The sequence below is a fragment of the Erinaceus europaeus genome, chromosome 11 (genome assembly GCF_950295315.1).
Source record: "Erinaceus europaeus chromosome 11, mEriEur2.1, whole genome shotgun sequence".
Classification (NCBI taxonomy): domain Eukaryota; kingdom Metazoa; phylum Chordata; class Mammalia; order Eulipotyphla; family Erinaceidae; genus Erinaceus; species Erinaceus europaeus.
In genome coordinates, this window is record NC_080172.1 from 70,601,098 (window position 1) to 70,628,015 (window position 26,918).

The following is a 26,918-nucleotide window of genomic DNA, read 5'->3' on the forward strand; positions in this document are numbered from 1 at the left end:
AGCATCTACTGGGTCCCTACTATGTGCAGACCTGTGTAGTAGCCCTTATGAGGCAATAAATGGGATGGATTTTGGAGTCAGAATCACAGCTCTGCCTCTAGTTCAGCTACTACACAGTACCTACCACTAGTTTTCCTACGTAAATTGGCATTGGATGGTGGTGTAAAAATTGTAAGAGTTTTTGGTAAAACTGAACAACAGGGCTGGGTGGTGGCACACCAGGTTTAGTGCACTGGGTTTAAGCCCTCGCTTTTCACCTGCAGGGGGGATGCTTCCTGAGAAGTCAAGCAAGTGTTTAGATTTCTTTCTTTTTTAATTTTTTATATTTACTTACTTATTTATTTATTTATTTATTAAGAGAAATTGAGTAGGGAGGAGGTAGAGACAGAGAGACACTTCAGCCCTACCCTACTTCACTTGTGAAGCTTTCTTCTGTAGGCAGGGAACGGGGGCTTGAACATTTATTTTTTGTTATTATTGGATAGAGACAGAAATTGAGAGAGAAGGGGGAGATAGAGAGAAAGAGAGACAGAAAGATGCCTGCAAACCTGCTTCACTGCCTGTGAAGTGACTCCCCTGCAGGTGGGGAGCTGGGGGCTCAAATCCGGATCCTAACCGGTCCTTACGCTTTGCACCACATGCGCTTAACCCACTGTGCTACCACCCAACTCCCTGCATTTATTTTTTGTTGCCCTTGTTTTATTGTAGTTTTTGTTGTTATTGATGTCATCGTTGCTGGATAGGAGAGAGAAATGGAGAGAGGAGGGGAAGACAGAGAGGAGGAGAGAAAGATAGACACCTGCAGACCTGCTTCACCGCCTGTGAAAGGACTCCCCTGCAGGTGGGGAGCCAAGCGCTCAAACCAGGATCCTTAAGACAATCCTTACGTTTTGCGCCACGTGCGCTTAACCCGCTGTGCTACACCCCCGCTTCCTGTGTGCAGGTTTCTCTTTCTCTCTCCCTCTCCATCCCCCTTCTCTCTCAACTTCTTTGTCCTATCCAATAAAATAGAAAGAGAGAGAGAGAGAAAAATGTCTACTGGGATTGGTGCATTTGTAGTGACAGCACCGAGCCCACTGATAACCCTGGTGGCAATAAAGAAAAATAACTCAACAGCAGTGTGCCTGGCATGTAAAAGTTACTCAATAAATGTTAGTTGCCTTTTCTTCCCAATTCAAGGCAAGCCAATTTTCCCTATAATTGATTATGCCATAAATACAAATACTAAATGACTAGGGAAGAGTTAAGTATAGGTGAAAGGGAGGGCCTGAATAATAGCAGATAGGACAAGTGTCTACTTTGCCCCTTGTGAAGGAAGGATGGTATGATTTCTCTTTCCTTTTCTTCCTGTGGACAATCAGGAAATTCCCAAAACACCAGACCATGCCCCATCCAGGACCTTCTATTTATACACTGTGACCGTCTTGTCAGCTGCACGAATGTTACTGCACAGATGCTATAAGGTAACTTCTACACCTACTCCCCACTCCCTCCACACAAGCAAATCTCACCCTCATATCCCCCTTAGCCTTTTTTACCTGAGCTTCCTAAAGAGAACTGTGTGCATGTCCTGTATTTCTTCTCTCCCTCAGAGTATAGCCAACTTGATAGAAAGGAGGCAATTTGAAACCAAAGAGAACAAGTGAGTAGTTGACTAGTTACATTTTCTTTCTTCCCCCTCCCCTTTCACAGAGCAAAAGCCTCATGGTGTGTGATTTTACCACTCCCAGGCCAACATTTTCATTCACAGAGAGGTAGATACCATTGCACCAGAACTGCCCCTGGTGCTGTGGCACTCTCATATGGTGCCAGGGTTTGAGCCTGGGCAACATGCCTGACAAGGCATATACTGTGTGAACTGTCTCTGTACCCAAAATAATTACACTTTTCAAGATTACACTTGAGGGGGATATTTCCTATAGAAACAGAAATTGGTAGAGACAGCAAGCAGACTGGTTGCTATGAGTCATTGGCTTAGTTTGGCATAAGTCATGCATTAGTCTCTATTTTTCTAATATGCCCCAGTGAAATACTTCACAAATTAAACTTAAGAGAAATGTATAAAGTGGCCCCAATTTTTCAATGCAAATATGGGATAGTAAGAATTTTTTTTAAATATTTATTTATTTATTCCCTTTTGTTGCCCTTGTTTATTGCTGTAGTTATTATTGTTGTTATTGATGTCATTGTTGTTGGATAGGACAGAGAAATGGAGAGAGGAGGGGAAGACACAGGGGGAGAGAAAGACAGACACCTGCAGACCTGCTTCACTGCCTGTGAAGCGACTCCCCTGCAGGTAGGGAGCCCGGGGCTCAAACCGGGATCCTTCTGCTAGTCCTTGCGCTTTGCGCCACATGCAGTTAACCTGCTGCGCTACCGCCCAACTCCCAGAAATTTTTTTTTTTTTAAGAGTCAATTTTTTTTGTTTGTTGGTGTCCCCCCCCCCCCTTTTAGTCAGAGTACTGCTCAGCTGGCTTGTGGTGGTGGTGCCAGGGGTAGAATTTGGGACCCAACCTAGGGCATCAGAGCCTCAGGCATGGAAGTTATTTGCATAACAACTATGCTGTCTCCCCTACTGTAATGTCACAGTTCTTACTTAGTTTGTAGAAGGCTCAGAGGGTGACATTGCCCACTAGTAACATGATAAAAGAAGGGGAAGTTAAGAATCCAGAACTACTTCTGCAAGCGATGAAGCAGGTCTGCAGGTGTCTATCTTTCTCTTGCCCTCTCTGTCTTCCCCTCCTTTCTCCATTTCTCTCTGTCCTATACAACAACAACAGCTATGACAACAATAACAACTACAACACACAACAAGGGCAACAAAATGGAGAAAATAGCCTCCAGGAGTAGTGGATTCGTAGTGCAGGCACCAAGCCCCAGCAATAACCCTGGAAGGAAAAAAAAAAAAAAAAAAAGACTCCAGGACTAGAGAATAAGAGAATGTCCAGGGCTAGGGAACATGCCTCAGAGTTGTATTTTTCTGACAGGCGTCTTCTAGATAAGTCTCAGAGAATAGAAGCCATCATCGCTTCCATGCAGGCTACAGGTGCAGAGGAGACCCAGCTACAAGAAATAGAGGAGATGATCACAGCCCCTGAGCGCCAGCAGCTGGAGACTCTGAAACGTAATGTCAACAAGTAAGCATAATAAAACTCAGGCCTGGGTTTCAAAACACTTTCTAAGCAAACCCACCTCCACATCTTACAGGGCCTTCAACTTAACACTAGCAAAGCAAAACTTCCTCACTCAATTCAAGGAAATGAACTCCTCTGTTTTCCTCAATTAGAAACTCTGAAAATAGCCTTAACGTCTTTTCCCTTCACACACACACACTTTTGTTCACCAAGGCTGTTGACTTTACTTCAGTAATGTGCTTCACTTCTGACCTTTCATATTGGGCACCATTTGGCCTGCATCCTTTCTTTCCTGTATCTTCACACCACTTACCTCTTCAAGCCATGTCCTATAGTGCTCTCAAAACTATTATCTTTAACAATTTTTTAAAAAACTTTATTTGACAGAACAGAGAGAACTCAAGAAGGGGGAGATAGAGTGATACACCTGCAGCACTGCTTCACCATTTGTGAAGCTTCCCTCTGTAGGTGGGGACAGGGGGCTTGAACCTAGGTCCTTGTGCATGGTAATACGTGCACTTAACCAGGTGTGCCACCACCTGGCCCCCTCAAAGGTATTATCTTAAAAACAACTGATAGTTTTAGTCTCCAAACTCAGATACTTTTTGACTCCTCATAGTTAAAAGTGCAAATGCCACACTCCTTGCCTTTCACAACCCGTAGCAGCCTCTCCACCTTCATTTCTTGTCACTCCTTATCATTCACCTTAATACTGCTTTGGTTCTCTTGGTCACTTTGAAGATTATCTTAGCATTGACTCTTACACCGCAAAATCATAGGTAGTCTTTCCATTAGTTAGGCCTTTGATTTTGCTCAATGATATCTTGTTATTACCAGTGTTCAAAGCATTACTTTTTTGTTAATTTTGCTCATATTCGTTTTATGCCAGTTTAGTATTTTTTAGTTGTTGCCAGTATATTTTGGGTTTATATCCTGTAACTAGTAGTTTTATTTATTATCTTGTTGCTATTGTTGTTGATAGAGACACAGAGAAAAATTAAGAGGGAAGGGAAGTTAGGGAGAGAAAAAGAGAGACACCTCCAGACCTGCTTCAGCATCTCCCTGCAGCAGGAAGCAGGGGCTGTGATGTGTGCACTTAACCAGGTGCACTACCCACACTAGATCCTTTCATACTTGTGCCTATAAACATGTTACTCTTTTTCCTGATTGTGAGACTGAAATGTATCCCAGGACAGAAGCCATGTATTTTGAACACCCAAGAATTCTCATAGTACCTGGCACATAAGTGTTTAAGTAAGCAAGAGAATGATCTCTTAGTTGCTCAACTCTATTTTTCCCCTTAAAGGTTTTTATTAATAAGAAAGATAGGAGGAGAGAAACAATCAGACATTACTCTGGTACATGTGCTGCCGGGGATCAAACTTATGACCTCAAGCTTGAGAATCTAGTGCTTTATCTACTGTACTACCTCCCAGACCACGTTGCCCAACTTTCCATCCATTACTCTCAAGGGTAACCAAGCTCAGTGACCACACACAGCTCAAAAATATTAAATATGCTAATATGTCAAGTGTAGGCAAACACTTTCATTTTTTCATTCAGATTGGATGCCAGTGAGATCCAAGTGGATGAAACCATTTTCCTGCTGGAGTCCTACATTGAGAGCACCATGAAGAGACTATGACCAGAAGAAGAGTCTTCCTCCAAAGAGCTGGGCAGATTGGAAGGCAAAATAAAGGATGTGTTTGAATACATTCTTTGCATTAGGATAAGTTCAGTACAAGCTTCTTATACTGAAATCCACCCTGGATACCTACCACCCAGAATACACCTTTTTTTTTTTTAAGTTTACTGATTCCTTCTTGAACCCTTCAATGTAGTCTCACCTTAATCAAATGTTGGCAGGGAGAAGAAACTTAAACCAACTTGATCATTCATCTCTCTTATATATCAGTGCCCATGAAGAAGTCAGCCAAATCAGCCTATTTTTAAACTCTCCTGGCTGTAGAGAGCAGTTCTTGTTAGGCAGTTCTTTTCATTTTCAAAAGACTGGACCTGTTCTTTTTCTTTTTCTTTCTTTTTTTTTTAGTTGCCATCAGCGTTATCACTGGAGCTAAAGCACACTGAATCTCCACTCTTGGTGGCTTTTTGTGTATTTGTTTTTGGTAGAGAAATTAGGAGAGTAGGGGAAGGTAGGGAGTGAGAAGGAAAGATACCTGCAGCACTACTTCACTACTTCTGAGGCTTTCCCTCTGCAGATGGAAACCAAGGGCTTAGACCCAGGACTGGTAATGTATGTCCTCTGAGCAAGCCACTATCCTGCCCCATAGACCTGGTCTTTATTTTGCTTATCTGTAATCTTAAATACATACACACACTGTGCAGGAAATGTAAAAGCCTGCTATGTGGGGGGGGGGGAGAAGGAAAAAAAAAGCTATTTTCTGAACTAGCAGGTAGAATATCCCAAATACGCATTGTGCAGAAAATGTAAAAGCCTACTGTGTAACGGGGGGGGGGGGGGGGGGGGGAGCGCTGTTTTTTGAACTAGCAGGTAGAATGTCCAAACAACCACACTAGAATCTATGAATGGAAGTCACATTTTCTGGCTCCAGGTTTCTAGCAATCAGAAGATCTGTGTGGAAATCACTTCACATAGTGCCTGGCATGTGATGAGTGTTCAATCATTGCCTTCTTCTATGTGGCCCCTTAAAAGCACCAATTCTAAGTGTTCTCTTCTCTCTCTCTCTCTCCCTGTGTGTGTGTACCATTAGTATTAATCTGGTTATAATAATTTGTCTCAGCAGTTTCTGCTTTTTTTTTTTAACTCAGATCAGATGTGGGGATTTTTGTTTTTTTATTCATTTATTGGATAGAAACTAATGGAAGGGGAAAATAGTGTGGTAAAGAGAGAGAGAGACACACCTGAAACCTACTGCATCACTCCTTAAGTATCCCTCCCACAGGTGGGGACCAGGGACTTGAACCTGGGTCATTGTGCATGCTAACATGTGCTCAACCATGTGTGCCATTACCCAGCCCCTCAGATGTTATAACCTTTCTAGTGTTGTCCTCTTTTTTAATGTCTTTATTTATTGTTTATTGCCATCAGGGTTGTCACTGACACTGTTTTTCTTTATTTGATAGGACAAAGAGAAATTGATAGGAGGGAGGGAGGAAGACAGAGACACCTGCAGCACTTCTTCATTGTGTGTGAAGTTCCCTCCCTGCAGGTAGGGAGCCAGGGCTCAAACCTAGGTCCTTCGCATGGTAATGTGCACATAACCAGGTGTGCCACTGCTCAGCCCATTTTAATGTTTTACTTGTTTTATTTTTTTTATTTATTTTTTTATTTTTTTTTTTTAATATTTTATTTATTTTATTTTTGAGAGAGATACAGACAGAGAGACACAGAGAGAAATACCAGAGCACTGCTCAGCTCTGGTTTATGGTGGTATGGGGGATTGAACCTGGGACTTTGGAGCCTCAGGCATGAGAGTCTGTTTGCATAACCATTATGCTATTTCCCCCACCCTACTTGTTTTATTTTAATGAGAGATAGAGGACAGAGAAACCAGAGCACCACTCAGCTCTGGCTTATGGTGGTGCTAGGAATTGAACCTGGGACCTTAGAGCTTCAGGCATTAAAGTCTTTTACAGAACCACTATGTTGTTTCCCCACCCTCCAGTTTCTTCATACCAGTGTTTTCTCACTCACTAAACATATGAATGTCAATTAAATCGACTGCCAGACAACATACTAGGTAAGATATGCAAAGCTTAGCTACCTTCTCTGCCTTCAAGCCACTCATTATTTTCTGACTACTTACTGTGTGCCCAATGTGGGGCTAGATACTAGGATACCATGAATAAGCTGTGAGTGAACACTTAGTGAGAACTGACAACTGAGTACAAGGATATACTGGAGGTTATAAGGGAAAGGAATGTGTAGTTGGGGGCCAAGAGGTGACTCACCCAGCGAGCACACATATTACCATGCCTGAGGGCCCAGGTTTCAGCCCCTGGCCACCACATGACAGCACCTGCAGGGGAGAAGTTTCACTAATAGCAGTGTTTTATTAAAGGGGGGGGGGGGGGGCTGGGAGATAGTGTACTCAGTTAAGTGTACATATAACCATGTACAACAATCTAGGTTCAAGCCTCTGCTCCCCACCCGCAGATCTGCAGGTGTCTTTCTCTTTCCCTATCAGTTTCTCTCTGTCCTATCAAATAAAAATAGAAAGGAAGGGGGAGGTGGCCACCAGGAGCTGTGGATTCATAGTGCTGGCACCTAGCCCCAGCGACCTTGGAAGTAATAAAAAAAAAATAAGGGGGGTGGGGGTGGTGCAATGACCTGGGTTCAAGCCCCCAGTCCTCACTTGCAGGGGGAAAGCTTCTCAAGTCGTGAATCTGGCCTTCAAGTGCCTCTATCATCCATCTCTCTCCTCTCAGTTCCTCTCTCCTTATCAAAAGCCACCAGGAATGGTGGACTTGTTATGCAGGCAGAGCTCCAGCAATACCCTAGTGGAGGGAGGGAGGGAGGGAAAGACCACGCTGGTGGCAGGTAGTACAGAGCATAATTTGCTGGGGGCAGGACTGTTTGGAGACTTGTAATACCAGGCAGAGTGTAAGGCTGGGGAGTAAAACGGTGTCTTGAAAAGGGTCATTGGTTGCCATTTGAGGAGAGGTGTCCGTTTCCTGGGCGTCTAGTTAGGAGCCAGTTGTGATAACATAATTCAACGTGGTACTGTAAGAAATAGGTGTGCGGAGTGCTATAGAGGCGTGCTTATAGTGAAGCCAGGGCCCAGTGGGGAAGTGCATGTGAGTCCCAAAATCAATCTGGGGAATCTAAACAGAGCATCGGAGCTGATGACTCCCCGACTTCAGTTAACTATAGAATGAAGCCTGATTAGCCTCCGCTGGGGTGGGAGGATCCGCAGGGCCACCAGGGGGCAGGCAGCGGCTGCAGCGCCCAGAGCCCGCAGCATGGCGGTCCCGCGGGTTCTGCTGCTTCGGTTGCCGGGAGTGTATGCGGGCTCCTGGGCGCCAGGTCTGGGCTCGGGCCGTGGCCCATGCACTGCAGCCTGAAGTGCGGGCAGCGCCGCTGCCGAGCAGCTTCCGCTCCAGGTCCGGGGAAGGGGGGCCTCGCGGGGGAGCTGGGGACAAGAGGTATTGGGGGGAGGGGCGGTTTGGGGGCCGGGCAACTTGCCAGGCTCTGCCTCTCTGCCCTTTCTTAAGCCCTACCCCCCACCCCCGCGGCTCCGCCAACGACCCCCTTTCTGCCCCTTCGTGGCCCTTGACCAGAAGCAGAGGCCCCTAGCAGCCTAGCTGCCCACCAACCGAGGTGTGGACCTGGGTGTGGCTGTCATTCTGCAGTCCAGCGACCACATTCTAAGAGCACGCACTCTCAGAAATTTCCCCAATTTCTGGGTACCTCCAGGTGAGCACCCTGAAAAGTCCAGGGAAGAAATTTGCGGGGGGTGGAGAGGGAAGTGGGGGTGTGGAAGGGTAGTGTGGGAGAAAGATGGCATATTGGTGTGTATGAAGAATTACGTACTTGGGGCCGGTTGGTGGCGCACCTGGTTAAGCGCTCACATTAGAGTGCACAAGGACCCAGATTCAAGTGAAGCAGGGCTGCAGGTTTCTGTCTCTCTCGCTCATCCCTCTCGATTTCTGGCTGTCTAACCAATAAAGATAATACAAAAAAAAAAAAAAAAAAAACTCCATACTTGAGGTTCTTATGTCCTAAACTCAATTCCCCAACACAATCATAAGCGAGAGCTGAGCAGTGATGAGCTTAAATAAAAGTTAAAATCAGGAGTCGGCAGTAGCACAGCGGGTTAAGCGCATGCTGCGCAAAGGGCAAGGACAGCTAAGGATCCCCAGCTCCCCACTTGCAGGGGAGTCACTTCACAGGTAGTGAAGCAGGTCTGCAGGTGTCTATCTTGCTTTCCCCCTCTCTGTCTTCCCCTCCTCTCTCCATTTCTGTCTGTCCTAACAACAACATTAATAACTACAACAAAAAAATAAGGAAAAATAAGTAAATAAAAATATATATATATATACTATTTTTTAATTGCCCTTCATACAACATAGCTTTTCCCAGTGTCGGGACAGAGGAAGTCAGCCCAGAGGTGTCGCATGTTCATAGAGTTGCCAGAGGCCCCAGCAACTGTGGATCCACTAGAGAGAGGCCCCCCAGCCCTTCTGAACCCTGAACCCATGTTCACTGTTGCCATAGCCAAGAACACCCCCCTTCACTTCCTGGCCTCAACGTTGCAGGTAGACATGTAGAAGCTGATGAAGAGGTACTTGCCAACCAGTTGGCCCAGTCTGCACCCTGTCCTAATCTGTTGTGGGCTGAAAAGCAAAGCAAGGACTTGGAGAGTCAAGCCCTGCCCTCTCTCACTTAACCTTTCTGACTCCCAGCTGTTGGACACAGGACTTTAAGAGCTTTGGAAAGAGACTGGATTACAGCTGCCCCAAGGCCTGTTCTCTTGGGTCCCTCTGGGGTTATGGGAGGTGAGGCAGGGACTAAACAAAGGTCCCTAATTTAACCCAGAGCCCTCAACCCCTCACCACCACCTGTCACACCTCCCCACCCCCAAACTATGGAATGTGCCATGGCCACAGGGGAAACCATGGATGATTTGGAGACCCTAGCTCTCTCGGGTGCCTCTGGCTCTCTCTCATGTCCTTCCTGTGCCATTTCTACCCTCCACTTCCTCAACTACATTACAGTCTCAAAGATTGTCACTTTTACTGGTTTTTTTCTCTTAAGTTGGCATATCCTCCACAGTTGAGTTGGGGTCTCCCCAAGTACCACCACATTATTCTCTATCTACTTGTGATATCCCAGGAGTCCCAGCAGCAGCTGCAGGTAGGGCTGACAATGAGGGAAGAAGGGGTTCCACCTGGTACTCTGTCATACTGAGGGTAGGGAGAAGGGAGGTCTGAGAGAACCAAGAATTGCAAGTCTCAATTCCACCTGTGATCAAAAGCAGGCCTCCCAGTGCTGTGGAAGCACCTGTTTAATAGTGTGTCTCTCCCTCCTTGCTACATCTCTGTCTGAAAGAAAAATTGGTCCAAGTATGGTGAAATCGTACATGCTTAAAGCCCCAGCATTTACAAAGTAAAGAAGAAAAAAAAAAAAGGACTCCTGGGAGGAACTCTCTTTGGCCATAGGCCCAGATTCAACAAAACCCAAGTGAGGTGGGGGCCTTGGCTTGGACCAGATATAGCTGCTGTGGCGGCAGCCAGAGAATGGGCCAGAGACACCCAGACCTGTCCCCCAGGACCTGCCACCCTCTGTCCTGTAAGTAAGACCTTCTCCATGTCTCCAGTATATCATGGACACAGGGAGAGGTTCCATTCCTCTCCCATACTTGGGTGGTGGCTAAAGGTAGATTTTGTTCCATGGAGATTTTAGAGGTTGAGTTAGTTAACCGATGATGAAATCATGTCAGTGCAATGCCCATCAAATTCCCAAGTTTCTGCTCCTGCTGGCTCAGCCAGGAGACCTGGATTTAAGGGCAAGTCATTTTACACTACTTGAACCTGCTTCATCTCAGTAAAAATGAGCTGGGAGGTGGTACCTTTGATAAAGGGTTGGGTTCTCAAGCATGAGGTCCAGAGTTGAGTCCCCAGCATGGCACATGTCTCTCCCTTTCTCAAACATTCTAATTAATTAAAATTAAGTGGGTGGGGGATATAGCATAATGGTCATGCAAACAGACTCTCATAGGACTCTAAGGTCCCAGGTTACATCTCCTAACCACCATAAGCCAGAGTTGAGCAGTGCTCTGATGAAAATGAAAAAATAAAATAAGCAGTAGTTGGGAGGATTGGGTGACCTAATGGATCTGGAAGTGGGCTAGGCCACTAGGCACAGCCCAGACAGTTGTCACTCTGTCATCTTGCAGTGCCGTGGAACTATAGGAGGGGGGAGCAGTGCAATCTCTGGCCTTGCCTATGTCCACCCTGCTGCGGACCACCCCAGCCACAGCAGAATGCAGAGAGAATCAGCACCTGACCGAGTCTGCCTTGGTTCAGCTAGGGTCCTGGCTGCAACATCAGGGCAGGTAGGGTGAGGAAGCTTAAAGGCTCCTCAGCATGAGGGCGAAAGGGAAAGGAAAACCAGCTGCTCTTGGAAACTCTCACTGTAACCGTCCACCTCCCACGCCGTCCCTGCCACGTGTAAGGAATTAACCCAGATCCAGGCAGAGGAGGAAGAAAGCATGGACCTCTTTCCCGACTCCAGACCAGGCATCTGGAAAGCCAAGTGCATTACCCCCTACCCATCTCACCTACAAGACACACAGAACATTCACAACTCTTTATTATGGATGAGAACTTTGTTACAACTTTGGAAATAAAAAGGAAAATGACCACCTAGGTCCTATGACCTACAGGAGCCTGGAAATAGCTGATTGGGGAGAGTGGGAAGGTCCACCCCCCACCCTCAGCTCCCAGGAAAGGTGCAGAATAAGCCAGGTCTAATCACAGGGCCTTGTGCTTCTAGAAGTTCAGGCCCTGGCCTGGCTGGCACAAGAAACATTGTGAATTTAAATATATAAATAGAAAGACCCAGGTCATGGGTCAGGCCCTGAGCCCAAGCCTCTTGGGAAGCAGGGCCAAGACCTCTTCTCAGTCATGCTGGGAAGTCAGAGGCAGAGGAAGGTCATCTTTGGAGTGCTTGAGTGTTTTTTATGTACAAAAAAAAAATCCACAACCCAAAATAGTGCTTTGCCCACACGTCCAACTTTTCTCCACCTAGCTTTCTGGCTTATGAGAATGGAATGGACATGAATAGACGATAAGAGGTTGGGAGGGGCCATCGCCTTGGACTGGGGAAACAGACAGATGGAACCTGGGGAAGGAGAGAAAGGCCCCTTTCCCACCAGGCTCTAGACAATCAAAGGCCAAGGGATCAGCCTTTCCTCCAACTTACACCCCACCCCACTTGCCTGTCACTGCCTAGGTTGGCATACCCTGGATTGATACCCAAAGAAATGTGCCAGCTGCCTAAAAAAAGACATCTCCAGCATTAAACCCCCATTGTCCCTTAAGAGGTTAAATATTAACCCTTTGGGTGCTGGCCTTGCCAGGCAGAGATAAGGCCAAATGCAGGTGTCCATGAAGGTCTTTCTGGCCTTTAGTCAAATCCCCTGCAAGGGGTGAGAGTGGCCAAGGGTCGAGACTCCGCAGCATACTTGCCCAGTGTTGGGAGGCAGTGAAATTTCCAGAATTCAGGGGACTCAGTCCAGGGAAATGATGTCTGACCGACAGCCAGCCAAAGAGGGGCCAGAGGGCAGGGACCCTCCATGCCCCTCCCGCAAGGCCCCACCAGGGGCCACAATACTACTGACCCGGCCAGGAGGGGATGCTGGCGTGGTACTTCGGTGAGAGCTCCCCAATGTGGGGGCTAACGGGCCCAGGAAGTGGGAAGGGGTCCCTCGGTACTGGAAGAAGTGGCCAAGGGCATCCTGTTCATCAAGTGAGGTGATGACAGAGGGGCTATAGTGCTGGAAGGGAATCAAGGGAACGTTTTCTCAGATTGTATCCCTGCTTCCACCCACCTCCCTGTCACTCATTTCAGAAATGCCGGAGCTAAACCAGCCCCTCTGGGTCCCAAGGAGTTCTCTGACCAGCAGAAGAGCCTTTCTCTGACTCTCCCAATCCCCAGCCCCCACTTCCTCACCCACTGCCTTGAGACAGCCCCTGGAGCTTGCTAGGTTCTAGGACTTGAGTGTCTGAAATGTGTGGAATGTCCCATTGGTCGGGGCAGGCCTGGTGGGCTCCAGTGCATGTGGGTGTGGGAAGGTGAACAGGCAGGGACAGGACACCCAAACCTCCTGAGACCAAATGTCACAGGGAATCTGTGGAAGGACCCGTGTGGCTTCCTGCTCTGGAGAAGCAAGCAAATGTGTCAAGAAAAGGAAGCATTAGAATCTGACATCTCACGGCAGAAGATGTGACTACTTACCTGACTCTCAGTCTGAAGGAAAGAAAATAAGTCTAAACCTGGTAGGGAAAGAAAAATAATGATCAGCTTTCTATTTATTTATTTTTAAACACAGCACTGCTTAGCTCTGGCTTATGGTGATGCAGGGGATTGAACCTGGGACTTCAGAGCCTCAGGCATGAGTCTGCATAACCATTATGCTATCTCCCCCACCCCTCAGCTTTTTTTTTAATATCTTTATTTACTATTGGGTAGAGACAGAAATTGAAAGGGGAAGGGAAGATAGGGAGGGAAAGAGATAAGAGACACCTGCAGCTCTACTTCACCACATGTGAAGCTTTCCCCCTGCAGGTAAGGACCAGGGGCTTGAACTTGGGACCTTGCACACTTTAATGTGTGCACTTAACCAGGTGTGCCACCGCCTGGCCCTGCCCCTCAGCTTTCTTTCTTACCTTTTCCCCTACCATAAACAAAGTTCCTTGGATTGTTGCCATTCATCAGAGAATCAGGAAGTTTTGAAAAGAAGCAGGAGGGCTGGCTGGTAGTACACTCCATAGAGTGCACGTTACAGCGTGCAAGGAACCAAGTTCAAGCCCCCAGACCCCACCTGCAGGGGGGAAGCTTCACAAGTAGTGAAACAGTGCTGCAGGTGTTTCTCCTACCTCCCCTTCCATCTTAACTTCTGTCTCTACCTAAAAGTAAAAAGGAGTGGTGTGTGTGTGTGTGTGTGTGTGTGTGTGTGTGTGTGTGTGTGTGTGTACCCAGTTAAGCACACACCCAGTTAAGCACACACACTACCATATGCAAGGACCCACGTTCAAGCCCCCCACTCCCCACCTGCGGGGGGGGGGGGAAGCTTCATGAGTGGTGAAGCAGGTCTGCAGTATCTTTCTCCCTATCTTCCCCTCCCCTCTCAATTTCTCTCTATCCTATCAAAATAGACAATAAAGAAAAAAATGGCTGCTGGGAGAGGTGGGTTCATAGTGCTAGCACCAGGCCCCAGCAAGAACCCTGGTGGCAGGAAAAAAAAAAAAACAGGGAAATTTCAAACTCAGCTCCCACCACACTGGGAGAAGCTTCAATGCTGTAGTGTCTTTCTTTTCTTTTTTTCTTTTTCTTTTTAATGGGATAGAGACTAAAATTGAGAGGGAATGGGGAGATGGAAAGGGAGAGAGACACCTGTAGCACTGCCTCACTGCTTGTGAAGCTTCCCCCTGCAGGTATGGACTAGGGGCTTGCACCTGGGCCCTTGCACGTTGTAACGTGTGCTCAACCAGGTGCACCACTACCAGACCCCTCTCCTTCTGACTCTGTACTAGAAAGTCAGCTTGATGCAGTGAGACCCCAGCGACAAGGAAAGAAAAAGACCAGGATTCCTTTTCTCTGGAGAGAAGGGAGCGGCAAAGGGACTGTGTGGTACCTGGCATCATACCTTGAATCTCAGCACCCAGTGGGAAGGCAGGTGGGTACTCATGCAGTGGCAGACTAGACAGGAAGTCCCCGCCCAGTGTACTCATGGCAGGGCTCCGTAGCACCGAAGAGGGCTGGTGACCAGATGTCAAGACCCTGTGAGGGAACGGAGGAGCTGCTGCAGCCAGGAAATCAGACTGCCCCCTCTTAGCTCGGCTTCTCCCATACTCTGCTGCTCTGTCCCCTCAGCTGCCCCCAACTCCTTCCTCTGTCCAGGGTGTTCTAGACTCCTCCTCCCCCCCCATACCCTTTGCTCCCAGGAAGGGCTGGGAGGGCAGCTGAGGGGACAGGGCAGTGCTTCTTGGTTGGTGGCAGGTCCTCCTCATCTGAGGAGCTTTCTACTGTTAAGTCAATCACTTCGACCTTCTTCTTGTTCTCTGACGGACTGCCCTCTTGGACTGGGCTGTATTGGAGGCCTGCAGGTGGGAAGGAGGCTTCGTCTCAGAGAAGAGGCCATGCCAGAGGGAGCTCAGCTAAGGGACAAGGGATCACTCACCATCCAGCCCATACCCTGGCGGGGGGCAAACCTCAGATGCCTCCTTCTTGGGTTTCATTGGGCACCAGGAACCATCTTCCATGAATTGGATCTCATCACAATCCGAACAGGAGTTAAGAATCTCCATGAATAAACTAGAAAAGGAGAGGAATGAGAATTCAAGGGGCAGGAGCCGGAGCCAGGGCAGTCTGTGACGCACATTCCTGAGCCTCAGCTTCCTCATCTGTAAAAAGTTCTATTAGCCACTCTACTGACTTCTCTTTAATATTTATTTATTTATTTAGGACAGAGACAGAAATTGAGAGGGGGAGGGTAGGTAGAGACACCGGCAGCACTGCTTTACCGCTTGTGAAGCTTCCCTCTGTAGGTGGAGACCAGGGACTTGAATCCAGGTCTTTGCACATGGTAACGTGTGCTCAACCAGGTGCCCCACCACCCAGCCCCAAAGTGCTGGGTTTTTTTAAAATATTTATTTATTTACTCCCTTTTTGTTGCCCTTGTTGTTTTACTGTTGTAGTTATTATTGTTGTCTGTCTTTGTTGTTGGATAGGACAAAGAGAAATGGATAGAGGAGGGAAAGACAGAGAGGAGGAGAGAAAGATAGACACCTGCAGACCTGCTTCACCACTTGTGAAGCAACTCCCCTGCAGGTGGGGAGCCGAAGGCTTGAACCGGGATCCTAAACTTACATCGGTCCTTGCACTTTGCACCACGTGCACTTGACCCGCTGTGCTACCGCCCGACTCCCAGTGCTGTGTTTTTAAAATAAATGCTCTCTAGGCTGGTAAGACAGCATATTGATTATGCAAAAAAAAAAAAACTTTTGTGCCTGAGGCACCAAAGGTCCCAGGTTCAATCTCCAACACCACCATAAGCCAGAGCTGAGCAGTGCTCTAGGGGGAAATAAGATCATAAATACTTTCTGTGTTTGATCCCCAACATAACATGTGTGACAGTAACACTCTGGTGTTCTCTCTGTTAATAAATAAATATTAAAGAATGGGAGGTGGGAAGGGAGATAACATAATGATATGCAAAAAGATTTTCATGCCCAAGACTCTGAAGTCCCATACACCACCATAAGCCAGAGCTAAGCAATGTTCTGGCAAAAAAATAGTACAATTAAAAATAGAGATTAAAAAAAAAACAAAAACAAAACAAAATTTAGAGATTAAGCGCACATATTGCAGTGTGCAAGCTTGCAGGTTCAAGTCCCTGGTCCCCGCCTGCAGAGGGAAATCTTCACGAGTGGTGGAGCAGAGCTGCAGGTGTCTCTTGGTCTCGGTCTCTCTCTCTCTCACCGCCCCCCTCCGCCCCCTTCTCCCTTTCCCCTCTCAATTCCTCTCTGTCTCTATCAAATTTAAAAAGAAAAAGAAAAAAGAAAATATATATATATTTAGAGAGGGAGTCAGGTGGCAGTGCAGAGGATTACGCACACATGGAGCAAAGTGCAAGGACCAGAGTAAGGATCCCGGTTCAAGCCCCCAGCTCCTCACCTGCAGGAGAGTCACTTCGCAAGCGGTGAAGCAGGTCTGCAGGTGTCTATCTTTCTTTCCCCCTCTCTGTCTTCTCCTCTCTCCATTTCTCTCTGTCCTACCCAACAACAATGACATCGATAATAACTACAACAATAAAACAAGGGCATCAAAAGGGGAAATTAATAAAATAAAATTAAATTAAAAACCCTGGGTCATTCTCATGCCGAAATAGGCATCCTTCCATGGCTCCTGTTCCAGCCGCAGGTGAGCTATCTCCCTGGCCCTTGGACTCTATATTATTTTTAAAATATTTTTACTTATTGGCTAAATACAGGAAGAAATTAGGGGGAATAGAGAGGGAGAGAGACAGGGACCACAGCACTGCTTCACCATTTGTGAAGCTTCACTCCTGCAGGTGGGATTGGGGGCTTGAACCTGGGTCCTTGCACTCTATAACGTCCCTGTCTCTCTCCCTCTCTATTCCCCCTAATTTCTTCCTGTATTTAGCCAATAAGTAAAATATTTTAAAAATAATATAGAGTCCAAGGGCCAGGGAGATAGCTCACCTGCGGCTGGAACAGGAGCCATGGAAGGATGCCTATTTCGGCATGAGAATGACCCAGGGTTTTTAATTTAATTTTATTTTATTAATTTCCCCTTTTGATGCCCTTTTTTATTGTTGTAGTTATTGTTGTTATTGATGTCATTGGTGGATAGAACAGAGGAAAATGGAGGAAGGAAAGACAGAGGGGGAGAGAAAGCGACTCCCCTGCAAGTGGGGAGCTGGGGACTCGAACCGGGATCCTTACTCTGGTCCTTGCAGCTTTGGACCATGTGCGCTTAACCTGCTGCACCACCACCCAGCTCTCCCCTGCCTTTTTTTTTTTTAAAGATTCCATTTATTAATGAGAAAGATAAGAAGGAGAGGAAGAACCAGACATCATTCTGGTATGTGTGCTACTGGGGATCAAACTTGGGACTTCATGCTTTAAAGTCCACTGCTACGGGAGTCGGGCGGTAGCGATCCATGAGGATCCAGGTTTTTGAGTCCCCGGCTCCCCACCTGCAGGGGAGTCACTTCACAGGCAGTGAAGCAGGTCTGCAGGTGTCTATCTTTCTCTCCCCCTTTGTCTTCTCCTCCTCTTTCCATTTCTCTCTGTCCTATCCAACAATGACAACATCAGTAACAATGAAAAACAAGCAACAAAAGGGAAAAATAAGTAACTATTTAAAAAAAATTTTTTTTAAATAAAGTCCACTGCTTTATCCACTGTGCCTCCCAGACCACCATGACCCAGGTTTGAGTCCAGCTCCCACTACACTGGAGGTAGCTTTGGTGCTGTGGTCTTTCTCCCTCTGGATCCATCCATCTATCTATCTAAAAGTACTGCCTGGAGTGGTGAAGCCCTGGTGATGACACAACATTGAGGCACCTCTTGCAGAGTACTAGCGACAAGACAGAGGGATGAAGATACAGAACTCCACAAACCATCTCAAGAGCTCTGCAAACAAAAGCCATCTGTTGACTCTGGAAGGGGGTAGGGCTCATAAGGCCAGCACATCCAGGCCCTCTAGATATGATTGCTGGCTCAGTGAGCGGACAGGTAGTTGTGGCAGGTGACAGGCTCTGCCACTTACAGTGTAACTCAGAGCACGATCCTCCACATCTCTTGAGGTCTCAGTTCCTTCAGCTATAATGACAGTGCCCATATTCTAGAGGTACCATGAGAAGTCAATCCAAAAAGGCAGCCAAAGTACTCAGTACGGTGTGCAAGATGCAGCAGTCTTCATCAGAGGGAAGAAAGCTCATTCTGAATAGCCATGTATCTCTCCTTAGGAATCTGGCTATCTCTAAGCACAGAGACAGACAGACCTAGTGTGTCCCCTCAGGAAGTGGAAGCAGAATGGTCCTACCTACCCATCAATGATAAGAGATTCATAGGGAGCCTTCTTGTCACACACAGGACATGTCCATGTGGGTTTCTTCTCATTCATCTGTAGATAAAGAGCAGCATCGAAGCTCTGCAGGTGGGCACAGGTGAGGGCACGACAAGGGACCGTCAGGCGCATCTTCCCTAGCTAAGGAAAGGAGTTCTCTGGTCAGAATCCCTACATCCTCAAAAGCCTCGCTCTGGGAGCACCAGAAACCCTCCTCTGAGTCTGGAAGTCTACCCCAAGCCCCTCCCGCTTGCTCCTCCCTTATACGCACCGGGCACATGAGTGACACCCGGAGACTTGTTGTAGCCACCTCACTATCCGGGTCAGCGGTCAGTTTCTCCTTGACTGAAACAAGAGTAAGTCCAGAGCCATGGGATCAGCAAGTAGGGAGGAGGCTTGGGAGGTGGTGAGGTCAGCAGCAGAGGGTTCTAGCTGACAGGCAGCTGGGGACAGTGGGGTGTCCCATGGGTACTACATTATTAAGACTGGGGTGGGAGGAGAGATTCCCCCTCCCTGGAGATGCTCAAGACACAGCTGGGGAGTACTTTGACAGTGATCGCCTAGAGGGAATTGAAACCTCATGAGAAGATCAGATTAGGTTGATCCTTAAGACTTCCCAGCTGGAGAACCCATCTACCATCAGGCAGGAGTTCCAGTCTGTGAGGCATAGTGTGTGTATAGCAGGAAATGTGTTCTTGCTCAGTGCCTGGGGGTGGCCCCAATTCTCAACCACAAACAGGGATGGGAGCAAGCTGACGTGAAATGGTAAGTTTACATACATATACTGGATACAGAGAAGTTAAGAGGGAAGGGAAAGATAGGAGGAGAGAGAGACACCTACAGCACTACTTCACCACTCAAGAAGCTTCCCCTCTACAGGTGGGAACTGGGGGCTTGAACCCAAGTTCTTGTGCATTGTAACATGTGCTCAACCAAGTGTGCCACCACTTGGGCCCTGGTAAGTTGATTCTAAAGGCTGTGGGGCCAGGGAGACTTGGATGTAGGTCAGAGTGAAATAGCAAAACAGCAGCTGGAGAATGAAAGGGAAAGGGGGAACCCTGTGGCACTCCCACTACAAATCCTGAAAGCCGTGCCCCCTTTGCAAAACCAAGTAGCCCAAGCCCATGAGCAGTCTGTTCAAAGTAGGGTATGTAATAAAGCATAGTCCTTGCCCTCTACGTGCTTCTCAGTTTCGTTTTTGTAATGAGAGCAGGAGGACAGGATGATACTCACTCAGAGCCCGAGAGTGGTCTGGGTTTCGGATGCCCTTGGCTCTCAGTTTCTGTAGAAGGGTCCCCGCAGTGAGTTGCCTCACCAGGTACACAGACAAGGAGTAGTTCTAATTGGAGTGGGGGGAAGACAAATTAGCCTCTGCTTTGTGCACCACCCACCTTCCCTATGCCCAGGAGAACCAGACACAGCAGGTGGTGGCATGAGACCCAGAAACAGACGCTGGGTGGTTCCCCTCACTCCCTTCGGGCTTGTCAGCCATGCTCACCCGTCCAAACTCAGATGACCAGTTGACCACAATGGTATTAGGAACCGTGGCCGAGAGTCGAGCGAGGGCTGTGATGTTGATGGGGCGGCTGGGCCTTTTGGGCTCAGCCCCATTTTTGGTAGGAGGAAGGTAACCCTAGAAAAGGAATGGCCATCAAGACAGCTTGTCTCAGGCTACTCTCTTTGCGGCAAAAGCAGGCTCATGCATTGGCCAGGGAGATAGGCGGCTTCAGGAATTCACAAAACCTGGACAGCGTCTAGTGCTATTTATGGGGTTCATTCCTCAAGGGGATCGAGACTAGGAAGGGAGCTTATCTGCTGACCACAGAAACAGGAACTTGAGTACTGAGTTCCTGAGAAGAAGGAAGGGAAGGGACGAGTCACTCCTTTTTTTTTTTTTTAATTTATTCCCTTTTGTTGCCCTTGTTGTTTTATTGTTGTAGTTATTACTGTTGTTGTTATTGATGTCATTTGTTGTTGGATAGGACAGAGAGAAATGGAGAGGGGAGAGGAAGACAGAGAGGGGGACAGAAAGATAGACACCTGTAGACCTGCTTCACCTCTTGTGAAGCAACTCCCCTGAAGGTGGGGAGCCGGGGGCTTGATCTGGAATCCATAATGCCAGGCCTTGCACTTTGCGCCATCTGTGCTTCACCCGCTGCGCTACCGCCTGACTCCCGAGTCACTCCTTCTAACTCTTAGCTCTAGGATCACCACTTTATAGTCTCTAAAACTTCAGATAAAGGGGGCTCAGGTGGTGGCACACCTAGTTGAATGCACATGTTACAATGCACAATGGCCCAGGTTCAAGCCCCCAGTTTCCACCTGCAGGGGGAAAGCTTTGCTTTTGGTGAAGCAGGGCTGTACATGTCTCTCTGTCTCTCTATCTCCCTCTACCCTCTCGATTTCTAGCTATCTCTATCCAATAAGTAAATAGCGATAATAAAAAGAAAAAGATTTTATTTTTTTTAATATAGAGACAGAAAGATAATGACATGAAGAGTGGAATAGAGAAGGAGAGAGAAAAAGACACTTGTGGTCTGGGAAGCAGTGCAGTGGATAAAGCATTGGATGCTCAAGCATGAGGTGCTGAGTTCAATCACCAGCAGCACATGTACCAGAGTGATGGCTGGTTCTTTCTCTCTCTCCTCCTATCTTTCTCATTAATAAAGTCTTTTAAGAGAGAAAGAGAGAGGGAGTTGGGTGATTGCGCAGCAGGTTAAGCACAGGTGGCGCAAAGCGCAAGGACCAGCATAAGGACCCCGATTCTAGCCCCCAGCTCCCCGCCTGCAGGGGAATTGTTTCACAATCAATGAAGCAGGTCTGCAGGTGTCTGTCTTTCTCTCCCCCCTCTGTCTTCCCCTCCTCTCTCCATTTCTCTCTGTCCTATCCAACAACAACGACATCAATAACAAGAACAATAATAACTACGACAAGGGCAACAAAAAGGGAATAAATATAAAAAAATGAAAAAAAAAAAAGGGAGAGAGACAGAGACCTGCAGCATTACTTCACTACTCATAAAGATTCCCTCCTACAGGTGAGGACCAGGGGGCTTGAGCCCAGACCCCTATGTTTGGTAATGTATGTCCTTTACTGGGTACATCATCACCCAGCCCCCCCATATGTCATATAGTTATAAAGCATATTTATTATACATATGTACTTCACATATATTATCATGCTACATACTATTATAATATACTACTTATTACATATATCTTATGGGTTATACACACAGCTACTGTAAACAGCAAAGAGGTCACTACAGAAAGGGAAATTCATTTACCGGTAAGGGGCACAGTTTCCCATTGACCTTGACAAAGAGATTGGGAGGGAAATAATCCTCTTGGGGGCAGCTGGTCTCACAGAGACAGAACCTGGTAAGAGAGGAGAGTGTATGAACGAGTGGGAAGCAGCACCTGGCATTGATTCTGGCAGAGGAAGGGAACCCTAGGAAGTAAGGGTGTCTGTTGCCCTCCTCACCCAGCCCAGTCCTAGTTACAGAGGAGCTGGGAGGAGGACACTGAGGAGCATAGCTCCTGACAGGTCTACCTGTCTCAGCCTTATTTCATTTACCTAACAGGAGCCGGCGAGGCAGGGAAAGAGGACCGGCTCACCTTAGCTGCACCTGGATGGTATAATCACATTTGGCTCCTGGAAGAACTTCTCTGGAATGGGGAGAGGGAGAGGTGTCAGCATGTACACAGGGCAAGGGTGGACAGAGAGATGAAAGACACTGGGGCGACAGATCAGAGGCAAGGAGACGAGGGGGGAAGAAAGGAGGGGGCTGAGAGGCAAAGCAGGTGCAGGAGAAAACTATTCAGGGTGTAGGGCTGAGGCAAGAGAATGGAAAAGGGGTACCTGGATGTGAGAATCTGTTGCACTTGCTGGGGCGTGAGGGCAAAGGTAAAGTGCGCTTCCTCGAATCTTTGGCTGGTAGTGGATGCTGAGAACACAAAGGGCCAAGTTATTCCCAGGTCACTGGATAAGTGGCCTTGGAGGCAGTCCCCATCCCAGCCACCCAGAAGAGCTTGGGGCAGAGGCCTAGAGCCCAGGAAGATTCAGGGCCCCCTGGAGCCTTACCGAGTGTGGTGGGTCGGATGAGCTCCCCGTAGATTTCATAGAAGGGCAATGGTTTCATGGTGACATCAGGGTGCACAGGCTGGGGCAGAGCAGGGTGCATGTCTGCTTCACGCTTGGGGCCCAGCAGGGGGGCAGGGGCCCCCAAGAGGGCAGGGGGGATGGGAGCTAGAGGTGCTGGGGAGCCCACAGGAGGGGTCCCAGGGGGCAGGGAGAGGAGGGAGAGGTCTGAGGGCCCCAGGGTCTTTCGGGGAAAGCGGCGCCTGTAGAGCTCCTTGATCTTCATCTGGACACTAGGTGCACAGCTAGACTTGAGCAGGTGCAGGGCCTTGGCCAGGAGTTCGTGCTTCCGTCCACTCTTGTTGCGGCCAGCAAAGCCAAGAAGCACCTGAAGCTCAGACACCCGGAAACTCATCACCATGTGCTGTGGGAAACACAGAAGCCTGAGTGGCCTGTCCTGCATAGGCCTGTCCTACCCAGCACAGCACGCTGGTGTTGAGCTGCCAAGTGGGCGCTGTCTCCCTCCCCTTTGCACCCCAGGGGCAGCCACCCTTGCCAAAGGGACACTTTGGTCCCATTCTAACAGTTCTCAGACCAGCTTGCCACCCCCCCAGAGCTTTAGCACCTGTCACCCCAAGCTTGGATGGAGGCAGGGTGCTGACAGCAGGCCCTCATCTGGCAACCCACGTCCATTATGGTCTCCAACCTCCATTCCTGCCTCAAGCCTTAAGCTGCTTATCTCCTCTCCTGGACTCAGGTCCATCCCAGTCTCCTGGGAAGAGGACAGGCAACAGAGCAAAGGGGGGAGAGGAGGTGAAGATCCAGGCCAGACAGCCCCACCAGGAGGTGACAGGTGGCTAGAGGATTGTCTCCCAGGCACTGCCCACCCCACCCAACATCAGTCCGCACAAGCCTCTGAGGGTTTTGAGGTCGATATTCAGTGCTTATCACTCACCTAATCCTTTCTCGATGTCATTAATATAACCACCTCTCCCTATCCAATTTTTCTTTAAGATGGGAGGAACACCAGAGATTTGCTTTGGCACATGCGATACTAGTGATTGAACCTGGGACCTCATGCTTTTAAGTTCAAGGTTCTAACTACTGCACCATCTCCTGATCCCCCTCCCTATTTTTCAGAGTCAGGACCAAAACTTGGGGAGAAAAGGTTAACTGGGAATCATGGGAGTCCAGGTGTCCTTTCTGTTTTACCTGTTGACTCCACCTGTTAGGAGCTAATGTCCTGCCTCTCTCCTGCAGAGAGAAGAGACTTGACTCACTTCCACAGGGGGTGCAAGAGGACAACACAGAGCTGTAAAGCGAAGCCCTGACAGCGGAGGTCGGCGCGGGGCCTGAGCCAGCGTGCAGGGTGGAAAGTTCTGCAAGGTAGTTGGGCCCAGTTTGACTTCAAGCCTGCCCAGGGCTCCGTCTCAAAGTACAGAACAAAGCAAGAGGCAGGGGGGTGAGCCTCGAGGTTTAAGGTGCTGGGGGAGACTGAATTGTTTTCAGGTGTTGGTAGCAGGAGGGCACACAAAACTCTTAAACGACTCCCTTCTGGGACTGGGAGTCCTCGCCGAGAATGGGCCTTGCCGTCCCTCCATTTCATGGCGGCTTTAGAGCCCTAGAGCCCCTTTGGGGGGATGCAGGGAGAAGCCTGCTCCCTACATTCTCCCCTTCTCCTCATCCCCGCTCCCACGTCCCGTCTCTATTTCTCTGCCAGCTCCGCCTGGAACTCCTCTCCTTTCCGCCGCACAACTTCACTCTCCGGCCTAGCGCCGGGAAGCCCTGCCCCACCCCTAGAGCGACCCGCCCGCACAGCCCCGCCCCTGCAGCTCCGCAGCCTCCCGCCTCTCCCCAAGCTTGGGGTGCCCAGAGCAGCCTCCAGCCTCCGCGCCCGCACCTCCGCCCCCAAGCCCCAGCCTCCAGCCGCCCCCGCTGAGGCCTCGCAGCCGGATCGACTCCCCGCGGTGGCGCCGCCCGCTCTGCCCCCAGCCCGGCCCTACCCCTCCGTCTGCCCCGCCGCCCAGTCCCGCGGCCCCCCGCGGCCCCGCCCCCAGGGCCGCGGCCCCCAGCTGTGGCAATTCCCCTCGGCCCCACCCCTACATCTGGCCCGCGGCCCCGCCCCCGCGCCCCGCCGCAGCCCCTTCCCCGCCCGCGGCCGCCCGTCCCTGCCACGTCTCCGGCCCCCTCCCCGGAGCTCAGCACCCACTGGCGGCCGCCTGCCTGACTCGGCGCGGCGCCGGGCTCGGTCCCAACGGGGCTGGGGGAGGGGGCCGATACCTTTAATTCGCCCAGCTCCGCCATCTTGAGACATCGCAGGAGCCCGAGCCCGAGCCCGAGCCCAGGCCCAGGGACCGGCGCACAACTCCCCACCCCGGCGCCGGCCGCAAAGGCCGCCTGCTCCGCCCCGTCCGGCCCCCTACACCTCCCCTTCCCGGCCCCGCCCGTCGGACTCCGGACAACAGCCGCAGCCCCTCCCTCCGGCGCCCGCTGGGGCCCCGGAACCGCTCGACCCGGGAGCCGGGACTCGCGGAGCCGCAGGCAGAGCGCCGGCCGGGTGGTCGCGGGGTCCTGGGCGGAGGAGAGGCGGGCCCCGAGAGCCTGGGGCAGGGGAGCCGCGCCGGCGCGGGGGACGCGCTTCCAGGGAGCCCGGGCCCTGGGATCCGGAGGCAAAGTCGCGAGCGCCGCCAGCCCCGGCGGGTGGGGGAGGGGCGGAGTTGGAGCGGCTTCCGCGGCTCCTCGGCCAGTGTCGCCGCCGGGCTCCAGAAGGGGTGCGATCCGCCGCACCTGCCGAGGCTGCGGGGCCACAACACACTTCCGCGAAGCTCTCGCCCACCCCCACTCCCCGACGACACCGAAGCCAGTCCGGCCGCCGGACGCCAACTCGGCAGCTAGCGGAAAGTTTGGCGCGGAGAGCGGGACTTACCGGCCGCGCTGCAGGGACCCGCCGGGAGGGGGCTACGAGTGCTGGGGGTGGGCAGGGGAGGGGGCCCGGCGCCTGGCCGCGGTCCGCTAGGCTGGAGGTCGGTCCTACCGCTGGACGCTGCAGGCGCTGCTCCGCCCGGGCCAGAGCTCCGCCCGGGACGGCGCTCGGGCCGCCCCCTCTGGGGTGAGCCCGCCAGGACCGCGGAGAAGTGGAGGGCGGAGTCTGGGGCGGGCGAGGGAGCCAGGGGGCTGAAAACATTAACTCCTCGGGTGAGCGGAGGAGACACGAGATTCTGAGGTCTCAGCCTACGCACTGTCTCTCGGGCCCCTGGCGTGGATGGTGGCATTCTGCAGTTCAGCCTGTGGCCCTGGGATCCGCAGGCACGAAGAGGTCGCTGCTTGAAGCGAAATTCTACTCCTGGGGCAAAGCCTGGGCAGCCTTCAGAGGACCCATCTCAACCAGCAGCAGCTAACCATGCAGATGTGGGTCCTCCGAAAGTGCCAACTTTAGGGAAGTTTACCCATCCTAGCTGCTGGGGGCGGGGGGGTGGGGTGGTGGGGGCTCACAGTATCCGCTGTTTAGGACCTGCATGGCAATGTCATTTCTTCAAGTGAAATGCTGAGGACATAAACCGTTCAGAAGCTCTCAGTGTAGCAGCAAAGGCAGTTGAGCCTGTAGTGGGCACAACCTGGCGGATGGTGCAATAGGAAAGTGTCGGATTTACAAGCATGGGATCCCGAGTTTGGTTCCCAGCACTCCCGAGTGCTGTTTCTGTCAATAAATAAATGTGGGGGCGGGGGCTGGGCGGTAGCTCAGCCGGTTAAGCACATATGGCTTGTTGATGGCTTTGAAAATGACTGGGATCCATGTGGATTCAGTCGGCTAGGAAGGATCGTCAGTTTCCCCAATGAATGGGTACTCACGAGATGCACCACGGGAAGGTCGATCCAATACAGACTATGACCCACATAGTCAACGACTGCCACCTCTCCAGATTCAAAGGAGGTCTCGAAACTTTACATCAGGCTCAACCTGACACTGTTGACTGGCTACGGAAGAAGGGCAAACGCTAGAAGAAGAAGCACATATGGCCGGAAGTGCAAGAACTTGCCTAAGGAACCGGGTTTGAGCCCCAGCTCCCCACCTGCGGGGTGGGGAGTCACTTCACAAACAGTGAAGCAGGTGTCTGTCTTTCTCTCCCCCTCTGTCTTACCCTCCTCTCTCAATTTCTCTGTCCTATACAACAAGGGCAACAAAATGAGAAAAAAAAAGCCTCCAGGAACAGTGGGTTCATAGTGCCAAGCCCCAGCGATAACCCTGAAGGCAGAAGCAAAAAATAAAATAAAAAATAAATGTCGGGCTGGCAAGATAGTTCACTTGGATAGTGTGCTTGCTTTGTCATGGCCACGACCCTGGTTCAAGCCCAACCTCTACCACACTGAAGGAAGAAGCCTCTGTACTGCAGTGTCTTCGG

At 50.0% G+C, this 26,918-nt stretch overlaps 4 protein-coding genes across 10 annotated transcripts in view; 3 read left to right on the forward strand and 1 right to left on the reverse strand.

Moving 5' to 3' along the window:
• Nucleotides 1–5,238, forward strand: part of POLR3C (RNA polymerase III subunit C) — a 21,668-nt gene extending 16,430 nt beyond the window's left edge. Inside the window, exons 12-15 of one of the 2 annotated variants that reach the window (XM_007528665.3) lie at nucleotides 1,362–1,463; nucleotides 1,593–1,642; nucleotides 2,988–3,137; nucleotides 4,698–5,238. In XM_007528665.3, coding sequence (XP_007528727.1) covers nucleotides 1,362–1,463; nucleotides 1,593–1,642; nucleotides 2,988–3,137; nucleotides 4,698–4,779 — 384 coding nt within the window. In that variant the 3' untranslated portion in view covers nucleotides 4,780–5,238. Of the gene's footprint in view, nucleotides 1–1,361; nucleotides 1,464–1,592; nucleotides 1,643–2,987; nucleotides 3,138–4,697 lie in introns of those variants that run through there. The other variant, XM_060202008.1, reaches the window with a different exon arrangement.
• The window catches only part of PIAS3 (protein inhibitor of activated STAT 3), a 27,742-nt gene extending 1,868 nt beyond the window's left edge, over nucleotides 1–25,874 (reverse strand). The window contains exons 1-14 of one of the 6 annotated variants that reach the window (XM_060202005.1): nucleotides 25,445–25,873; nucleotides 22,522–22,942; nucleotides 22,300–22,384; nucleotides 22,056–22,106; nucleotides 21,725–21,815; nucleotides 19,937–20,071; nucleotides 19,672–19,777; nucleotides 18,710–18,783; nucleotides 18,419–18,579; nucleotides 15,023–15,156; nucleotides 14,774–14,942; nucleotides 14,489–14,622; nucleotides 13,078–13,115; nucleotides 12,461–12,616 (exon numbers count right to left, since the gene is read on the reverse strand). In XM_060202005.1, coding sequence (XP_060057988.1) covers nucleotides 12,461–12,616; nucleotides 13,078–13,115; nucleotides 14,489–14,622; nucleotides 14,774–14,942; nucleotides 15,023–15,156; nucleotides 18,419–18,579; nucleotides 18,710–18,783; nucleotides 19,672–19,777; nucleotides 19,937–20,071; nucleotides 21,725–21,815; nucleotides 22,056–22,106; nucleotides 22,300–22,384; nucleotides 22,522–22,942; nucleotides 25,445–25,702 — 2,013 coding nt within the window. In that variant the 5' untranslated portion in view covers nucleotides 25,703–25,873. Of the gene's footprint in view, nucleotides 1–11,412; nucleotides 12,617–13,077; nucleotides 13,116–14,488; nucleotides 14,623–14,773; nucleotides 14,943–15,022; nucleotides 15,157–18,418; nucleotides 18,580–18,709; nucleotides 18,784–19,671; nucleotides 19,778–19,936; nucleotides 20,072–21,724; nucleotides 21,816–22,055; nucleotides 22,107–22,299; nucleotides 22,385–22,521; nucleotides 22,943–23,143; nucleotides 23,286–23,730; nucleotides 24,340–24,798; nucleotides 24,944–25,444 lie in introns of those variants that run through there. The other 5 variants (XM_016190632.2, XM_007528664.3, XM_060202007.1 and 2 more) reach the window with 5 other exon arrangements.
• The window catches only part of GPR89A (G protein-coupled receptor 89A), a 327,321-nt gene that overhangs the window by 209,651 nt on the left and 90,752 nt on the right, over nucleotides 1–26,918 (forward strand). The gene's annotated exons all lie outside the window — the stretch shown is intronic.
• On the forward strand, nucleotides 8,006–11,177 carry NUDT17 (nudix hydrolase 17; the record flags this gene model as incomplete). The annotated part of the gene is given in 9 exon segments (XM_016190628.2): nucleotides 8,006–8,219; nucleotides 8,305–8,532; nucleotides 9,375–9,400; nucleotides 9,522–9,614; nucleotides 9,874–9,972; nucleotides 10,278–10,312; nucleotides 10,314–10,349; nucleotides 10,351–10,407; nucleotides 11,015–11,177. Coding segments are annotated over 9 exon segments (951 nt in total), but the record flags the coding sequence as incomplete, so codon positions are not given.